This window comes from Gallus gallus, chromosome Z (assembly GCF_016699485.2).
Source record: "Gallus gallus isolate bGalGal1 chromosome Z, bGalGal1.mat.broiler.GRCg7b, whole genome shotgun sequence".
In the NCBI taxonomy this organism is placed as follows: Eukaryota; Metazoa; Chordata; class Aves; order Galliformes; family Phasianidae; genus Gallus; species Gallus gallus.
In genome coordinates, this window is record NC_052572.1 from 54,048,067 (window position 1) to 54,068,219 (window position 20,153).

Consider the following 20,153-nt stretch of genomic DNA (forward strand, 5'->3'; position numbering starts at 1 on the left):
TGATACGCCACCCACATCTCTGATTCACCCTCGGATCAGGGAATCGTGTCCCCTTTGTCCTACCTGTGACAGTAACACTGCCTTGTGGCCAGGGGCCTGCTCTTTGTCCTGTGGTTTTGAGCTTCTTCTCATTGCACTATTGCCCACCTTCTTTAGCTTAAGTGTTGCCTATCTTGTGTGCTTGTGGTTCCCCCTTCCTAAGGAGTCATGCCACATGCAAAGATACAGCAAACCTAAGCATTTATGGTAACCCCGTGGACCTACAGGAGAGGAGGAAGTGTAACTTATTAGAAAGTATGGAATTGAAGCATATCAAGGTAATCTTAGTTGTACCCAAGAAGAAGAAGGAAGAAAGTACTCATCATCAGCACTGAATTTCTCCTGGCAAAGTACACAGGACACCAGTGGGCAGAGAAGAGAAAGGGCTAAGGCAAGGTGTTGGTCAGTTCCCTAGTACTGGAGGGGAAACAGAATTCATTTTGGGGTAAGCTTTTCGCTCTGATTCTCCAGCTCCTTCCATTTCTTCCTTTTCTCATGCTGGAGAAGCATCTGAGAAGCAAAGCCATGCCCACACGTGAAGCCAGGGTGCACCCAGGCTCATGCAGAGCTGCAGCAGTGCTGCCGGCATGCTGACAGCCCGTGGCACGCTTTGTCATGCTTCCTCTCAGCCACACACCACTTCTCCAAGCTCTCCTAAGCAGGCTCCAGGAGACCTTTGATGGTGAGCCCTGAGGTATCTTCAAGAGAAGGGCCGGATGCTGGACGCAGGCAGGAGCTGTGAGGGAGCGCATGCCTTTTCCTGTACGTGGTTCAGTGAAGGGATATAAAGATCAACCCCCAGTTCTCTGTGGGCCTGAAGCTCAGTTTCAGATTCTCAGATGAGACGCAGACTTTTACCAAATCCTTCTTTGTATGCTTCTGAACAAATAGCAAACACTTGTGCTAGGAAAAAAGCCTTTGGGATATAAATTTGCATGTCAGTCTCTCTGCAGTGAAGACTAAGTATTAAATATTATGGATCATGGTAGCAGATTTTTTCCAGCTGATGCTCATCTTCCAGCACATGCTGATCTTCCAGCATTGGGAGTAATCTTCTAATACTATTTGCACAGCACTGAAATTAAAGAAGAGCATTTATCATTTCTCAGTAGAAGCAGCTACATTACACTTGGCAGCAACAGAATTAGAAGTTGAAGCTCCTCTGATTTTATTTACCATACACAAGATTTTTGATCACATTAATGATGCATTTTCCAGCCATTCCTGCAAGTAAATCTCAAATTTAGCTTTTAAGGCCTAGCTGATAACAACTTCCCATGAACTGCTGTCACTTCTACATCTTCTTGCATAAAGGCAAACATGGAAAAAAAAATTCTTTCTAACTGGTGTCCTTCTTCAGATGGGAAGTCTTCCCAGGCAGAACTTAATTCAGCAGTTAAGTACTTCACATTCTGAGAAGATGAATTTCATGGCATACATGATGGGGCATAGGAAAAATGGCAGGATATTGGTCTTTACTACGAGGGTGCACAGTGCTTGCAACTGCCTGGGAAAAGGTGATGCTGAAAAGCCTCACCACCAGTTCACATCCACTCACTGTGGTCTGGGTGCCTGAGCCAGGTGCTTCCTCCCTCTGGGTGTCCCTGCTGCCCTCCAGCCTTGCCCCAGGCGCCACAGCTCTGTCCGTTCAGACATCCCAAAGCAGCCCCTCTGCTGCGGCATTCGTAGGAGCACAAAAGTCATTGAGGCTGGAAAACACCTCTCAGATCACTAAAAGTCCAACCACCAGGCCACCTCCGCCATGTCCGCTAACCACGTCCTTCAGTGCCACATCCACACGCTTCTCAAACACCTCCAGGGACGGTGACTCCACCACCTCCATGGGCAGCCCTGTGCCACGGCAGCACCACTCTTTCTAAGAAGTTGTTTTTCCCAGTATCCAACCTGAACCACCCCAAACCACTCCTGGTGCAACTTAAGGCCATTCCCTCTCCTTCCATTGCAGTTGTGCTGGAGAAAAGGCCAACCCCCCCCTCACCACAACCTCCTTTGAAGAGTTGTAGAGAGCAATAAGGTCTCCCCCGAGCCTCCAGACTGAACAATCCCATCTCCCTCAGCTGTTCCTCATAAGGCCTGTGCTCCAGACCCCTCGCAGCTTTGCTGCCCTTCCCTGAACACTCTCCAGGACCCCAATGCCTTTCTTGCAGTGAGGGGCCCAAAACTGGACACAGTACTGGAGGTGCGGCCTCACCAGAGCTGAGTACAGAGGGACAGTCACCTCCCTGCTCCTGCTGGCTGCACTATTTCTGATACAAGCCAGGTTTCCATTGGCCTTCTTGACCACCTGGGCACACTGCTGGCTCATGTTTAGTGTGACACCGCTTTGGCTGCAAAGCACCGTGCAGCACCGCTCGAAATGGTCATGCAAGTCCTTCTACCAGCAGATGGCAATCAAAAAGCACGATTCCTTCAGAGGATTAACTCCAGCGACTCACCCTCATTAAGGCCAACCCAGGACATCTCCTGCCCTGCCACCTCCCCTCCGATGGCTATGGGGCCTGAGAGGGCAAGCACAGGCAGAGGGGAGAGGCGTGCACCAGAAAAACAGAGTGAGGTCCCTACAACCCCCCTGCTATAGCTAGGGGCACCTTCCAGTCCACCAGGTTATTCAAAGCCCATCCGGCCTGTCCTTGAATGCCTCACGGGAGGTAGCATCCACAACCTCTGGAGATTCATCTCCAGCTCAGAGGTACGACTATAATAAGCTGAGGATGCAAGCCTTCTGCAGAAGTGCACACAGCATTTGTTCCCATTTCACCGCTTCAACCTGTAGCAAGTGCATCAGCCATACTCTGCCCACACAGCTGGTCACACACATCCCAGCACTTGGGCAGTGAGTGGCTGTTGCTTGGGACCAACAGAGTGAGTGATCCTGCTCAAAAAAAAAAAATCCTCCTGAAACTCATAGGTCCAGTTGCAGCCTTCAGGTTCAGCTTCTTTACTCCCTGGATGACGATGTTCCCCCTTGCACATAAGGAGAAGAAACAGCAATCTGAAAGCAGCCCCTCGGCCTTGCACACCAGTTTTTAACATCCCTGTTGAAGAATCATAGAATGGCTTATATTGAAGAGAACCTTAAAATTCATCCACTTCCGCCCCTCTGCCATGGGCAGGGCTGCCCCCCACCAGCTCAGCTGCCCAAGGCCCCATCCAACCTGGCCTTGAGCGCCTCCAGGGATGGGGCACCACAGCTTCCCTGGGCAGCTGTGCCAGGGCCTCACCGCCCTCTGAGTAAAGAATTTCCTCCTGGCATCTGACCTAGATGTCTCCTCTTTCAGTTTAAAGCCACTCCCCCTTCTCCTATCACTATCAGACTATGTAAAAAGTCAGTCCCTCTTCTGCTTATAAGCCCCCTTAAGTACTGGAAGGCCACGGTGAGTTTTCCCCACAGCCTTCTCTTCTCCAGAATGAACGAGCCCAAATCCCTCAACCTCTCTTCATAGGAGAGGTGCTCCAGCCCTCTGAGCATTTTTGTGGCCTTCTCTGGACCCGTTCCAACAGCTCTACATCCTTCTTGTGCTGGGGGCACCAGATCTGGATGCAGTACTGTGGATGGGGCCCCACAGCAGCAGAGCAGAGGGGGATGATCCCCTCCCTCTCCCTGCTGCCACCCCTCTGTTGATGCAGACTGGAATGCCGTTGGCCTTCCAGGCAAGGGCACACTTCTGGTTCACATGTCCAGCTTTTCATCCAGCAGGACCCCCAAATCTTTCTCCGCAGGGCTGCCCCCAAGGAGTTTTTCTCCCAGTCTGTATGCATATCTGGGATTGCTTCAGCCCAAGTGCAACACCTTGCACTTAGACTTGTTAAACTTCATGAGGTTCTCGTGTGTCCACTTTTTGAGCCTGTCCAGGCCTTCTGGATTGTATCCCTCCCTTCTGTTGTGTCAGCTGCACCACTTGGCTTGGTGTCATCAGCAAATTTGCTGTCTATGTCATCGATAAAGATGTTCAAGAGCCCTAGTTCTGAGACAGACCCCTGGGGGACACCACTTGTGACCAGCTTCCACCTGCACATGGAGCCATTGACCCCAACCCTCTGGCTGTGACCGTCCAACCAATTGCTTATCCACTGAGTAGTCTTCTCATCAAATCTGTATCTGTCCAATTTAGAGGTAGGGATGTAGTGGGGGGCAAAACTAAAAGCCTTGCACATGTCCAGGAAGATCAATTGCCCTTTGTCTGCCAGTGCCATCACTCCAACGTGGAAGGCCACCAGATTGGTCAGGCACGATTTCTACTTGGTAAAGCTGTGCCGGCTGTCTCAAATCACCTCCTCATCTCATACATAATAATAAAACTGTCACTGAGGTCTAGCCAGGTTCCAGGTAGAGCAGGCAGGCAGCAGAAAAGGCAGAAAACATGAGACATCACAGCTGCTATCTGCTGCAGGTTGGTGGGTTTGGGTTCTGCTTTGCTGAAGAGCAGTTTTCCTGTGAGGCTTGGTGAATCCTTTGCTTTAGAAATTCCAGAAGCCCAGAGGAAGCTGATATCTTGGAACCAAAGATGACAAGAAAGGCTCAGGGTCAATCACCCCATTAAACATACTAGGGAAGAGTGCAACATCACTCAAGATTTTTGAGCATTGTTCAACAGGAGCTCACTAGCAGGGATGAGGAGAGAAAGGGAGACTGTTAGGAGCTAGCCCTGTGGAAGCACTGAGCTCCAACATTAAGCTAGAGAACACTGAGCATTTCACTATCCACAACTTGCTTTCACTAACTCTGGGCAGCCTGTTCTAGTGGTTGGCAACCCTGCTGACAGCAGGAGGGTTGAAACCAGAAGATCTTTGAGTTCCCTTTCAAGCCAGGCCGTTCTATGATTCACTGTATGATTTTATGAACCAGCATCAAGTCTCCTGAAGGCCCCTTATTTCTTGGAGTGTTTCCACTCTACTTTCTAAGTTATTCCACAAACACGTCAGTTATTTTTCTAAAGCCAGCAAGGTTTAGGCCCATTCTCATTCTCAAAATCCAGATATGTGTCCTTCAGTTAATTTCATACAGTAGAAATAAAAAACAGGATTAAGAGCTGCAATCTTAAACCTTTGAAGGAGCCTTTCATTTAAATTGGCTTCCTGCACAAGTTGAATGAGCTGTCACTTCGGGTTTCATCACGCACATTAGAAATACATTGTTGAATACACTGCAGACTGTTTGAGAGGGAGGCAGCGCGCTGATAAAGCCAAGTTCTGAGAGCACAGCTTGCACTGCTTTTGTTGCCCTATTGCTCACCGAAAGCAAGCAGAAGTTCACTGACTGATGATAGCCTTATTCATGTGAGCCTCAAAATGGCTAATTTTCTGGACTGCTGTAAGCATTACAGACCAGAGAACATCCCAGTCATTATTTTGTTTATATCCCACACTTCTTTTATGAGCAGAGGCCACTCCTGGAAGACAGTCAGCCCTGTCTTAGGGATGGCAAGAGACATCAGACAAGCTGAGCCTGGGAGGGACTTCTGGAGGACACCTGCTAAGCCTCCCCCTGCTTCTAGGAGAGATAACCAGAGCAGGTTGCCCAGGAACCACATCCAAGGAGGAGACTCCATCACCTCTCTGGGCAACCTTTGCCAGTGCTTTGCCTCTCACACAGCAGAAAAGCACTGCCTAATGTTCATAGGGAACTCCTTGTGTTCCAGTTTGTGCCCACTGCATCTTGTTCTGGCAGCAGGCACACACCACTCAGCAGAACCCAGCTCTGTCCTCTGCATTCTCCCTTCTGACATTCACACAGATTGGTAAGATCCCTTTGAGCCTTCTCTTCTGCAGCCTGAACAGTCCCAGCTCTCAGCCCTTCCTCACCGTAACAGTGCTCCAGCCCCTCTGTCGTTTTCATGTCCATACAGTTGGGCCTGCTCCACCGTGTCCCTTTATTGGCCTCCTACTGAACTTTGTAACACTCACCACTAGCCTCTGGGCCTTGCAGTCCAGCTGATTTTGACCCTCCTTGCTGTCTGCTCATTCAGCCCATACTTCAGTGGCTTCTCTGTGAGGACCTCACGAGAAGCAGTGTCTACCCGGACTCCAGTAAGGCCTTCACAGCAGCCACTGCTCTCCCCTCATCCATCAGGCTGGGCACTTTACAGAAGTTTATCATGCAGGTCAGACATGACTTTCCCTCTGTGAATCCCTGCTGACTACTCCTGATGATTTTGCTGTCCTTCGTGTACCTGGAAATGTACTCTCAGGATTAGCTGTTCCAACACCTTACCAGAGATTGAGGTGAGGCTGACAAAGAAAGAATAATCTCTTGCAGTTTATATTAAAAGTCATCCTTCCAGTAGAAGTCTGCGCATACGTACACAGTCCATTTCCCACTGAGCTTTTTGTTCAGTTCTGCCAAAAAAAGGCCAAACATCTGACAGAAGCCTTCCTCTGGCTTCAGGGAGGGGCTGAGTCCGGGCACGTTGTATTCTCTTCAGCAGTCCAGCACCCGGGTCAGAAAGTGGCCCATGGTGTAGATCTGGATGCTTTGACTCAGACTGCTGCAGGCTGCACTGCATACCACCGTACTACAGCAGTGTACCCTTCTTTAATGTTATTTGCTCTTGCACTTCCATTTTCTGTTTGGTAATAAACGTATGGACATGCCGTTGCTCCACAATCCACCCTAAGCCTGACACTACAGGATTTCCATCTGGCACGGATTGCTTTCCCAATTCAGCTTTCCTAAATATGTGTTAGTGGAGGTTGGGCATGTTTATATGGAGAATGAAGCAACTGACTAACTTAACCTTCAGTGCTATAATCGGTAAAGGACTGGAAATACACATCAGTGTTCTGAACTTGCAAAGCTGCTGAAATATTTGAGAAGTAGCAGTGTGTTCTGAATGGAAAGCAGAGAAAGACTGTTCAGTGACAAAGTGCTAGAAGACCTGGCTTAAATTCCTACAAACTCAGCAGACCATTCAAAGCAGTAAGCAGAATACGAGCAATACCAACAATGGTCCTTTCCCAAATGTTTTTCAACACTTCTTTTTCCTACCCCATACTCTGCAATTCTCCTTTCCCTGCACATAGCAGAGGGGTTGAAACTCTATGATCATTGTGGTCCTTTTCAACCCAGGCCATTCTATGATTCTATGATGAACTTACTTCCACACTCATCCTCCTTCAGTCATGTCCTATACCCTCCAATAACCTCCTCCCCTGTTTTCCAGCCTTCTCCTTGAAGAAATCCTACGATAATCCACCAATACCTTGACTGTGATTTTTGTGTTTTTTGTTTGTTCGTTAGTTTTTAAATATAAACTTTCTCAATGTTCTCAATTATGAAAGACCCCACATTTTAGTCTTGATGGTGATCACTATGGCAGGCTTCTGGGAACCCTGCTAGCACAGTGCTAGCCCAGCTCTCCCTTCTCCAGTATTCCTGCCATCCACAGTACTTCACCACATTCCACCCATGCCACCTCCCTCCCCACATGCTGCTCCGTTCCTCTCCCTGGCCTGAGTCTTGTCCTTTTGTTCCTGGTCCCCTTCCAATTACTGCTGTGCCTATGCAAGAGCTCCCCTCAGCAGCACCGCATGGGCTCCGTCACAGCCCAGCACAGACGCAGTCAAACCGCAGGAGACGCTGCAGGGACTCCTCTCTATCAGGAGAGAGAAAAGACAACATTTCTCCTTTGCTAAAGAATGAAACAAGTCAAGTTGCTTTGTTTGTTTTAATTGATCACCGATTAAGTCGTAATACATTTCGAAGCAAAATAGTCTGTTCAAGGACATTGTGCCAAACATTAAATCTATTTTTAAACAATGTTTAATTTGATTATATTGCCTTTATATACATACAGGTATATAGATTTTTGTTTTTACTAGTAGCAAAATTACTCAGTACATTGCATTTCCTGAAAGATGGCAAAAAATAGGACTTCAGTATCTGTTCTGTCCTTCCACACAACCCAAACCAGAAAAATCACAGGTATAGAAAGTACAATCACAAGTACATGTAACTACAGCAAGGACCTCGGAGCAAGCTAAGACCTCACAGAGAGGTGACAAATGCTTCTAGAAGTCTACATTGCAAAAATACAGTACATTCCACTAAAGAGTTTCAGGAGTTCTCACAATGCCTCTTAATCCTCTTTTGGTAAGAAAAGCTTCTATGTCACAATGTATCCTTCATAAAAATGACTGAATGAGAATTGCTGGAGTGTACGTTCGAAGTTCGATGCAGTCTAAACTGCAGCTAACGATAATGAGCTCACCCGAACAGAGCAAGCAAACACTGAGATTCACCAAGATGAGAACCACAGCTCAGCTGAGTCTGCCCTCGCCCCCAGTCACCACGCGCTGGTAGCCGGAGCTGCTCTGCACCAGGGACAGACTCAGGTGATGGGAAATCATACATTCCTTCAACAGCTTCTGCAGGTCAACCACCCGCAAGTTCTGGACAGAAAATGTCAGATTCAGAGCACAGGCAACCATACAGAACTATTCTGAATCTATTTACAAAGCATTCACTGCAACTGTTAAGACAACGAGCTAAGGAGCAACAAAGTTCCACAGTTATGTATCCCCTGAAATTTTCTTGTGAGCAGCAAAGAAAGTGATGGCCAATAACCACTCAGGTGTATTGACACTGCTGAGAAACTGCAGCCTGGCTGTGGGAGCCGAGTGCTCCATGCAGCCCAGTGATCCCAAAGGGCAGCTGAGATTGCAGTTATGCTCAACCTCTGCTTTGGTTCGTGCAAAATGTTAATCCCTTGCATGCAGCTTTGAGATGGTCCGCATTCAGGAAGGAGCTGCTACTTTGTGCTTGGCAAACAGCTTTAGAAGGACTTTCTACAATCAACGTGAAAACGGAGGTAAAACAAGGCATTTTTCCATGCACGCTAACTATCTTCATGGGTGTAATGCCAAAGGCTTTGCCACTGTTCCAAGGAAATGTTTTTAATCAACACATACAGAATGGAGAGGCTACAACAGTGCTGAAGGAAGCTATGACCAATAAGCAAACTGGTTGAACTTTAAGTGGTAACAATGAAGAGGAACTTCTCCTCCCCGACTCGATGCTTGGAAATCCATGCCCACTCACAACACTGAGCTCAACTCAGTGATTTTAATAGGAATGTAAACGCTTAACTGCTTGCTTTCATTTCTCTTCCCTGCTGTTAAGTTCAAGGAAATTTGAAAGCACTAGGAAGCACAGGACAGGCATGCAGAATGTTAAAGACATCAACTGATTTCCACAACGTGGACAAAACATTACTCTTCTCCATTTGGCAGGTCCTAGCCACATGCACTCTTCACACTAGTTCTCTTCTTTGCAGATTTCTATTCTAAAAGAGAAGTTGCCAGACTCTCCAGACCTAACAATTCGATGTAAGAGACTTAATTCAGAAATAACGAGTGGAAATCTACACTTACCATTTCATAGGCCCTGCCTAATAGAACCTTCTGCAAATACCCCAAGCACCTGGTTACTGCCACCTGCCTACAACCAGTCAGAAGCACTTCTGAAAGGGTTGGAACTGCAGGCAACAGACCTACTGCCCTAGACCAGCCCTTATCTGGGTTAATTAGGGACAGGTCAGTAAAGGGAGAATTAGAAAACATCTGTGATACAATATAGTTATAGTCCAGGTGTCCTTCTCTACTCTTCCCTTAACTTCTGCTGCATGTTTTTTCTCTGCTTTTAATATTACAATGTTAAGCTACTCAATTTTAAGAACTGGGTCATGGAAGACTGCGAAGAGTGAACTGTATCAACAGTTTGTCACTATGAAGTAATAACAAACGAGGGCCAGAAGGCATCAGGACCATGTTGGAAGAATTCAGGAGATGCTTCACAATACAATGTTATAACTTCAGCATACCCATAATACCAGGATTTACCTCAAACTTTGTAATCAGCAGAAGCAGACAAAAAGCCTAGCTTTCAAGACCCACCCCATACAGCTCTTAGTTAACAATGAACACAAGGAAGGGAAAAGCCCTCATTCCCAGTCTGAGCATGGTTTTTTGGGGTTGGTTTTTTTCTTTTTTTTTTTCTTTCTTTTTTTTTTCTTTCTTTTTTTTTTTTTTTTTGGTCCTTAACCATTTTTTTTTATTACTGCTTTAAGGTAAATTAAAAAAAAAAGGATTCTTAAGACAGCCTCCTTCCAAAGTACCTTCTCATTTAAAACTAGTATCAGAAGTCAGTGTAAGCCTATATACAATTTAAAGTTCCTTCTTCCCACATTCAGGTAATTCAGAAAATGTAGTTTAGGCTTCAACTATGAGGCTCCTTTCATGGTCTTCCTTCTCCTTTAGCTTACACTGAAAACACAATTGCACTTTACTGCATTCATCACTTACATCTTGACAATACCTGACAGTTTAAACATTTCGATTTACTTTTTAACTGTGTCATTTAACTGAGTTGAATACAAGGATGCAAAAGAGCCGCACTCCAGTAAAACCTCAACTTCAAAAGTTTACTGAACTCTGAGCTTCTCCCAGATTCCTCACACCAGAACTCAATCAGAAAGGAGCAGGGTAGATGAGCCAGACAGCTCCTTCACTGAAGACTAAGCTGTAATTTAAGGGCTCCTGCACAAATCGCTGTGGAATATTCCAAGAGCCAAATTTCATGAGTCTCCATGATATTTAAGAGGGAATCAATTAGCAGAAATCTTCATTTGCATATAAAACACTCACACTCATTTTTCCCCGCTCACTTGAAATCCTAAGGTTCTTCTTTGATGTTCAAGAAAGCTTTTGCAAACAAGAGTGGACAAAGAAAACCAGAGAAATGTAGTTACCATACAAAAAACACCACCAAGCAAACAAAGCAGAGAGAAAGATATTTTCCTCCAAAATTCAGTTGGTTTTTTTTTAAATTGTACACAGTTCAAGAAGAACATAAAAATGTCTGTTTAGTTTCTTGTACGTTTTGAAAGTGGTATGGACTTTTAAAGTAGACTTTACACTTTTTTCCTTACGAGAAAGCAGCTCTTTGGAAAAATTTTCTCTCAGCTGTACACAGTAGTGCAGTCATTACATGTCTGCTTTTTAACTTATTACTATATATAGTTTACCTTAGAACTGCAAAAAACCACATGGGTCTCCAACATTAATCCTACCACAAGCCTTTGATTTCTAACGATGCAGACCACTAATGTAGACAATTAAGGTGTCCCAAGGGGAAAAAAAAAGTCTTAAATCTCATCAGATTTCTTGCTTTCTGGCTGCTTCAAAACCACAACTGAACTACAGCTGTTACTCCAAATAAAGTATAACCTTCCTGATCCATACTGGTTCCAGGTTTCCAACTTCAAAAACAATACAGTAGCTGAATATATATGCAAGTATACACACTCTGTTGATGAAAGACTGTGTCAGTAGTTAAACGTGTCAGACAGAGCTTAGAGACTGAATTGTACCCTGTATTCACAAGTCTAAGTCGCTAGCTTGGGAGTGGAAAACTGTATCCAACACACTATCCAGGTGGCATTAGAATATTCTTTTTGCCTGTTCAGATGCTGCTCAGCTGATTTTACCTTTGGTTGTTACAGCTTCCCTCTCATTTAAGCACGAAAAACAGAAAATGTCAAGATTAAAATATTTTTATCATTTGAATGCCAAACTACACTGTTTCAAGAGACTGCTACCAAGCTTTAATACAACAATACTGATTTTTGACAATTTCAAACTTGATTTGATTTGAGGATTGCATTTTGTTATGGTACAGAGCATAACAGCCATTGGTCAATCGTATTCACCTACCCCGGATCAAGTGAATAGCTGCTATCTGAATATGGATGAGAAAACATGGCAAGTTCTGTTCTCAGGTTGTACTAGCCCATCTTGTACTAGCTGGTGCATGGAAGGGGGATGAGCAGAAATACAACACTACCAATATATCCCTGTTTGCACATACACTGATGTCATGCATATCTCAAAACACGGAAATTCAGACATGCAGCAAAACACGAAAAACTCTCTACATGATAACAAGTAATGTAGCTTTCTCGTAAGAAATCAAAGCAGAGCAAAACGTTTTGTGCTTCCACATCAAGTCTCGAAAAAACATTTCTATCAGAGTATCTTAAGTCCAATGGAAGGCATGTTCCACTGAAATCAGAAGAAAATGATATTTAAAGAGCTAGTAAAATAAGCACTGGTAAGAGCAATGCCTTCCAGAGGTTCATAATAAATAACAAAATAGCAAGAACATGCAGACCTTAAAGCCAAGATTTGTTTCTAGATCCATAATGTAAAGAATAATTAAAAAAATTAAAATAAAAAAACATCAAGAACAACCCTGGTTGACTGTCCCCACAATTGAGGTCTTTTTGGCTAACCTATTAATTTATTGTAAAGAACACAGGTATTGTCAGAAAATATTTACAGAATGATTATCAGATTGATTACATAAAATACAGATGAAAATATACACCTTCAGATTGGAAACAAGCCAAAGATAACTAAAGCACTTCAAATAAGGTGACAGGCACAAAACAACAAAACTGAATCACAAAACTACTGAAAAAATAAATGGAAGTGTGGTAGGGAAGGGTAAAGCAAAGATCAATAGAATTGGAATGACTTAGAATTGATCTGAGTGTACCAGAGACCATGGAAAAATTCCATTTAGCTATATATAAAATCTGAAAGAAAATGTTTATCCCCAGACCATGATTTCTTCAAGTACTGAGCAGTTGCTTTCTTAATGCATCTTACGTAATGCTTTGGACTTTACGTCTTACAAAATACGTCATCACATTTAAGTGTGTACTGCGAACTGTGCCGAAATCATGGAAAAGCACTTCATAAATCATAGGCAGACAGGTCACAACAATGCTCAGCTCCAGTTTTTGGAAGTAGTTCAAAAGAGACGAACTTTAGAAGAGGGACTTAGACCCCTGGTTCTCAAATTCCGACCACGCATCACTCAATTCCATGAAGATCATTTTGGCATACTGCTCATAAGGTTGTCCTGTCGCCTGAAAACAAACAGAACATTAAAAGCATAAAGATACGAGGAATTCATGGTTTGTGAAGCCTATCAACTTTTTTTTTTTACTTGTTATCATTGCGAATGACATTAGACTGCAGTGTGAGTACTATTTTCAGGCACACAGCACTGCCTCCTTTTACCCAAATTTTGCTACAAGTATTTTAAACAAAGCCTTGTTTTCCTAACATTACTTCAAACTTCAGTGCGCTCCATGAGTAATTAAGGCTTCAAGATTATTTATGAGAGGAACAGCTTAGAAAATGTTTCAGCTAACAGCTCAAAAAACAAAATCCAGTCATTTTAGGAACAGCTTCCTGACAGTCCTGGTAGTATCATACAGTAACGTTTGAACTTAAAATTGTTTGCAGTCAGCGTTAACTACACATAACCGCCTGTCTATTTGTCTCCATGCTTGAAGAAAGAGAGACAGTACGTTCCTGATCCCCTGCCTCTGGGCCAGCCCAACCCCTAGGTAATTAAAGATGCAGTTCCACATGATGTAAAGAGTAACAGACTCTTTATAACACTGAAGTAAAGCCTCAAAAGACACCTCTCCACGTCTCTGCCCTTCTGCAGCTTGGCTTTTGCTAGCCGTAGCACACTGACTCTTTAGTGTGCTGCTGTAACTCCAGGTGCCTGAAAAGAAGATAAGGCCAAAAAAAGAATGCTTAAGAAAGGCCTTGCAGAAAGCACCAAGAATGGCACTAAGTTGTAGGAAACCACACAGCCAGGAACAGGAAAGGAAAGAAAGATGTCCTGTTTATTATGGATGCAACAGACACAGGACTTCGACAGCTACTCACTAAACCATCAGAGGTAATCTTGAAAATTCAAACTAGGTCTTATTCAGCACTTACCCTTAATACCTAAAACAGCCTAGAGCAATAACTCAGCAAGAAGCTAACTTCTTGCAAGAGAATGTACTAAATACTTAAAAACAAGTAAACTATTATGTTTATTGCATTTTTTTTTCAGTTGCCGAGTAATTTCCAGTAAAGATGTTTCATGGGTTTTCCCCACCAGTTTTGCTGTGGCAGTCCCTTGGTCTCCATGTACTGGCAAACAGCCCTAGAAAACCTAAAGACACAGTCAGCAGAAATAAAGTAGAATCTATTAGTTATCATTATATCTGCCAGAAGTCAGTCAAGCTCAACTCATTTCGGTGGCTAATTACCTTCCGGGGATATTTTATTTGATAAAATTTTATCTGTTGAATCCCGTGCTGTGTCAGGATGACATGAAAAATAATGCATAACATGAATACAGCACTTCAGAAGACAATGGAATTGAAGCAAAGAGCATCTAGGATCCCAGTCAAGAGCTAACACTGCAGCATCCAGCAGGGAACATCCATCAGCACGGTAAAAAGAGTTTCTGTTCCTTCTGTCTGCAGAGGAAAAAAACAGAGGAAACACTCACCTTATCTGGATGAACCACAAGCACTGCTTTCCGGTAGTACTTCTTCACTTGTTCAGGAGTTACTAGATCTGCCATGCTAACTGGTTTCCATTTATTTTCCCCTTCCCAAAGCACTGTATGAAGAGTAGATATTAATGCTCTGATATTTCTCTCCTTTCCTTCAATCCATTCAAGAATCTGGGAAAGACAGAATGCATAAAAACTGAATGCAACAGTGCAAGCATTCCCTGCCTGTTTAGAGATGTTGCTTTCATGCTGCACAAGATTAAGACCCAAGTACAGTAGTGTTGTTGTATTCAACACCCAAGTCCAGTTGTCTTACTACATTCATTCTTGAATCCAGATCATTAGCAACCAGAAGTGATACATTTGCTACTAGATTAACTTGTGGTTATCAGCTTAGTAGAGAAATTATCATCAGAAAAGAAACTGAAATAGTTGCATACTATAAAACCCTGTACAATTAATGACAAGATAATTGAAAGGAGTAATTAAAAGCATCTGTTGATTACATTACCTCTCTGTCAGGGCACAATAATCATTTCCTAAGATTCTCACCTGATTTGTACAGAACTTTCAGTTCATGTATGCTAATAGTTAATGTTTACTTAACACTTTGACCCCTGAAGATTACTTCTTTGCGATATCCCCACAAAACTTAGAATAACTGTGCACTCCACTGACTTCACAGCATGAAAAATGTATTATATGTAATATTATGTATTATATGTAGTATTATCAACAAAAAATCTGAACAGGTGATCACCCCTCATTCTGAGGCCTGTTTCTACCAACAGAAGCAGCACTAGCTAACAGGTAAGTGCAAGTGGTCACCCTCAAGACAGCTATTCTCATTTGCTTGTTCTTTAGAAGTTTTGTGTTACCAGTTAAGTCCATCTTTGCTAAGGGGATATTTGGGAACAGTTGGAGAACAGTTTGGGCATCAGAAAGCATAAAAGGTATGTTCTTATGTTTTCCAGACTCAGTTGAAAGAAAGAGGAACTTGCATTCCTTTCATGAACTTGATGCTCTTGTTCCTACTGCTTCATTACAAGGTGACACTTGTTCATGCTAATTAACTTACACAGTAGTAAAATACAGTTATTTAAATACAAACAAAGCCTCCCCCCTCTGCTGTAGCAATCTTTTGTCTTTCAATGTATGCTTCTACTTGGTTCTCAGTTGTTCAAAGTAAATCTTAGATATACATTTAAGTCAATCTCTGTTTAACAAACCTTCAGTTTCAAGGGGTCCATATCTTTAGACATTTCTTGTTTCCTCATCTCAGCAATAGTTTTTGGTCCCTTTTTATCAGATTTTGCTGAAAAGCCTTGATTAGATAAGAGATCCTCAAAGTCATTGGCTGAAACTTTTGGCTTTTGACCTACAAGAGGAGAAAAATAGAATTACACGGGAAAACACATTAGCTGTGGAAACACTCTGCACTCAGATACACCTGCATGACATTTGTTACTACCATAAATATTCCTCAGTAGCTTAATAAACTCCACAGGGTAACAAAAGGACAGAAATAGAAAGTCGTTAACAAGTTTTCAGTCCAGTAAAATAGGTAATCTCCAATGTATATTTGTGACTGTTTGCATGTTCTCTTCTCTCAAAAGCTGAACAGATCTGAGGGAGTACACATTTACCTATTCATGAGTTTGGAAATTGTTTTGTTATTCCACTATAACGTAACCTGAAATGTTGTGCTGCAGTTTTTCAGATGACTGAATACTTAATGGTATAGTCAGAAACATATCATGCATTTAAGTACCTTGAAACTTGTGCAGAATAACAAACAAACTATCAACAAGAACAGTTACAGCACTGTTATAGAACATACATTTTAGAGAACTGCAGGACTGCAGTTGGGTGAGATCTCTGCATGTTACATAGCACAGTCCTCATTCAGAACAGGGACAACTGAATGAATTGTTCAGAACTTTATCATGCTGAGTTTCACCTGTTTTTGAGGTAATAATCACCTGCTAAATCAATTAATGTGACTGGGGCAAATAAGCTACAAATAAGCCCTGGGGTCAAGATGGGACAAGCACCAAGTTCTTCAGGGGCATGTGATCCAGCCCTGGTGCGAGGCTCACTGGAAGGTGCTGGGACAGGTGTGTGGGGCAGCCTGCAGGGCACGCCATGGTATACTGGGAGCATGGCAGGATGCATCAGGGCATGATGTGGTACACTGGAGCATTTTGAGGGCTCATGGCCCCATTCTGAGAGCTCACAGCCCAATTGCCAAGAGTTGGACACAGTGATCCCTAAGAGTACCTTCCAACTTGAAATATTCTATGATTCTACAAGTAATTGCCACATTCCTGGGCCTGTTTCAGCTTTTGACCTTGCTAATTACATTTTTTTTCCCCCTTCTCTAATTGCATTTTCCTGTGTTGCAGATTGTGCCCACCAGTCTCTCACTCTGTCACCTCCTCCCAGACACAGATCAACATCATTTCAACTTAAGGAAGTACTTGTTCACCTACGTGCTAGAGAAAGGACAGCATAATCCCTATATCAGTATACCTGGAATTTATTCCTACCCCTCACAAAAGCTAATACAGAAAGAGAATACGCCCATTTTAAGAAATTGGTTCCAAAAACAAACTTATTTGCTCCCCTCCCCATATGTTTGAAACACAGGGATTTCCAGTAAGTTTAAGCTTAGTGATGACCTACTATTCTTCAGGTAGGAAAAAGGAGTGCAACTTTTTGTCCATAAGCAATGCTATCAATAATTTCTCCTCACTACATCCATGCAAATTTACATTCTCAATCTACAGTCATGAAACTACTACCCATTTGGATAAGAGATTTATTGGTTTATGCCCAAACTTGCTAATTTTTGGCCCATGGTCAACTTGTCTATGATATTCTAGTGTAGCTTTGCACCAGATGTGTCAAACTCTCTGCTGACTTACACTAGATACAACCTAAGTATAAAAAAGAAAAAGAAAGAGAAAAGTTTGAGGCTAACAGTGAATTTAACTTTACACAGGCCATTATAAGTAATGCTTTCAGAAAACTTACCAAAGCTTGGGGTTCTGACTCCCCTTTCTTCTCGTCCTCCAATAACACTGAAGTTCACTGTGTAGTTAGGTTTAGCTTGTGTACCAGATTTAGCTTGGGACTGCCATGTTTGTGGTTTTGTGGGTTTCTGCCACTGACCTCCTGACTTCTGAGATGGAACAGTTTTCTGAGCAAACCCACTAGTGGAGAATCCACCTGTGGAGGAACCTAAAGATAAAAACTAAATTAGTTGCTCAGCTTGATATCTGTCACCTGTTTAATGTAAATAAGACATTTTGGCCTTAACATCTAACCACACAGTTTACAGTGACGCCACCACACATGAGAAAGCATTAAAAGATTTTCTTCTCATTAACAACCTGTATAGCAGGAGCCAGAGCCATTATTAAAAGTTTTCCAGTCTTACACTAAGATCCCAAGTACTAGTTTATACCAAAAGCATTCACTGCATCTGAATGTGTACTTGCCAGAAAATAGTTCAGTAGTGACAGCAGTAATGGCTGCAAATTTGTTGTACTTCAGTGTCTGTTAACAGTGGATGCCCCAACCCTGAAGGCATTCAAGGCCAGGCTGGATGTGGCTCTGGGCAGCCTGGTCTGGTGGTTGGCGACCCTGCACATAGCAGGGGGGTTGAAACTAGATGATCTTTGAGACCTTTTCAGCCCAGACCATTCTATGATCCTATGATAATAGACATTGAAAACTAATAATACTAATCAAGAAGATGTAATATATTGAGGATATTTTCAAATGAATGCTTTCAGTCTCCTTAGTGGTCTCCTGCACAACTGCTTGAGAAAACAAGTTAATGTTACAGTGGCATTATCAACAAATGTTACAGAGAACAGGAAAAAAACAGTAAATCCTGTACAACACAATGTAATGAACCATCTGTAAACTATAGGCCCATGTCTTAACCTAATATTGTCCTGAGATTTTAGGATTCAATTTCCTTTCTTTTAGCTGGTATAGACAGCTGCTTAGCAGCCTCATTAGCTACACATTATGGGAAGAACACCCAACACCTCTTTTCCAGTCTACAATACTCATTTATAAATAAGTTAAGCTGAATAAAAAACTCCAGCCTTTAAAATTCATTATTTAGCTTTTTGTCTAATTCATTATAAGCTTTTTTGTCTCATTTGTCTAATGAGAATGAATTCTAGATGCATTCTCAACCAAGCTGCCATTAGACTGCTCCTGACTGACTTCAGAAAGATTTTAAGAAATTCAGTTCCTTTGACAACGTGCAGCATAAAACTTCCTGTCATACACCCAATAAGAGGGAAAAAAATAGTAAGATGGCTGAATTTAGACACATCTAGATTTTCCTGTAAGGGAAACATTCCACATTCATGCTTATGGTACTCCAAAGCAGAACACAACTTATCTCTGAACAATTTCCTAAAAATAACAAAACAAATTCCAGATCAGTGGTCAAATACATTCACACAACAGCCAGCCAGCCATGAAGTTTAATATGAAAAAGATACTACCACTTCAAAGATGGAAAGCCTTCTTTGGTCACTCACTATTGAATGACATACTTGTGATCCAGTCTCATTTGTTGGAAGATAAATTTGCATTTCCATCTCTAATTGTCGTTTTAACCAGCTGCTGCTGATTAGAACTTAAATTTCACCTCAAACTAATTCCAGGACAGTTTAAATTCACTTGTTCTTGTTTCTATCCTTCTCCCCTTTTACTTACCCTAAAAATTCAAAAAAATCACCCAAGCCTCTGACTAGACAGAAGAATGTAAACTTATCTTCCCAGTGATTCCCCACATCTCTCCTCTCCCTGATAATACACTTGTGTGACTAGCAGCTACAAGGAACAGCTCACAAAAACCACGTCTACCCAGAGCCAAATATGAGATACCATCCTATACCTCTGAGTAGCTCACCTGGTAAAACCTATTACTGTAATACATCACCTGACAAAATTCACTCCACAAGAAGCACCCCATTGCAGAACTGCTTTGAGACACTCCAATCTTCAGCCACTTTACCTTGTGAAATTTACAGAAAACAAGACCTGCAAATATCAAATCTCATGACCTTGCACACTAAAAAGTTATCTCATTCTACTGCTCTTTCAAATCATTCTGTTATTTCAGTCTTCAAGGTCAACCAATTCTTCCTACACTGCAAGCCAATGTCTGACTCTCAGCAACAGCTTTTGAACAGCACATTCCTACTTTCTGATACAAGATCATTACCAGAAATAGTGTGTGTTAAGACCAGTATCATAGATCACTACTCATACTTTACTATTAGCATAACACTATAATCATCCTTAGCTATTGCTTTTTTACATAGCACTTCCAATTATGCGAGTGTTCACTCGCATAACACATCCTTCTGAATAATTACTTGCAAATCCAAAAACTACTATAAAAAGACAACAGTGAGTCCAAACTGCAGGTCTTACGCCTCCTCAAAAATTAATTTCAAGCTTAAGATCAACTAGCCCTGTTACATCCAGCCACATCCACATCTTTGTACGTAGACATTCATCCTATTGAAAAATATGAAAGACTGAAGAACTATCTCTAATATCAGCACACTTTTCTCCACTAGTTCACTGTGCATCATATCTTCAAGTCAAACACAAAAAGAATGTTTTACTCACACAATCTATCATGATAGCAAGTTCATATTTATCTGAAATTGCTGAACCAGAATAC

The 20,153-nt window shown here is 42.5% G+C and overlaps 1 protein-coding gene across 1 annotated transcript in view; it reads right to left on the bottom strand.

Moving 5' to 3' along the window:
* Positions 1–7,710: 7,710 nt before the first annotated feature.
* GAK (cyclin G associated kinase) overlaps positions 7,711–20,153 on the bottom strand; it is a 70,279-nt gene continuing 57,836 nt past the window's right edge. The window contains exons 25-28 of the mRNA XM_424873.8: positions 17,465–17,671; positions 15,658–15,806; positions 14,423–14,599; positions 7,711–12,989 (exon numbers count right to left, since the gene is read on the bottom strand). Of these exons, the coding sequence (XP_424873.4) occupies positions 12,888–12,989; positions 14,423–14,599; positions 15,658–15,806; positions 17,465–17,671 (635 nt within the window). The 3' untranslated portion in view covers positions 7,711–12,887. The remainder of the gene's footprint in view (positions 12,990–14,422; positions 14,600–15,657; positions 15,807–17,464; positions 17,672–20,153) is intronic.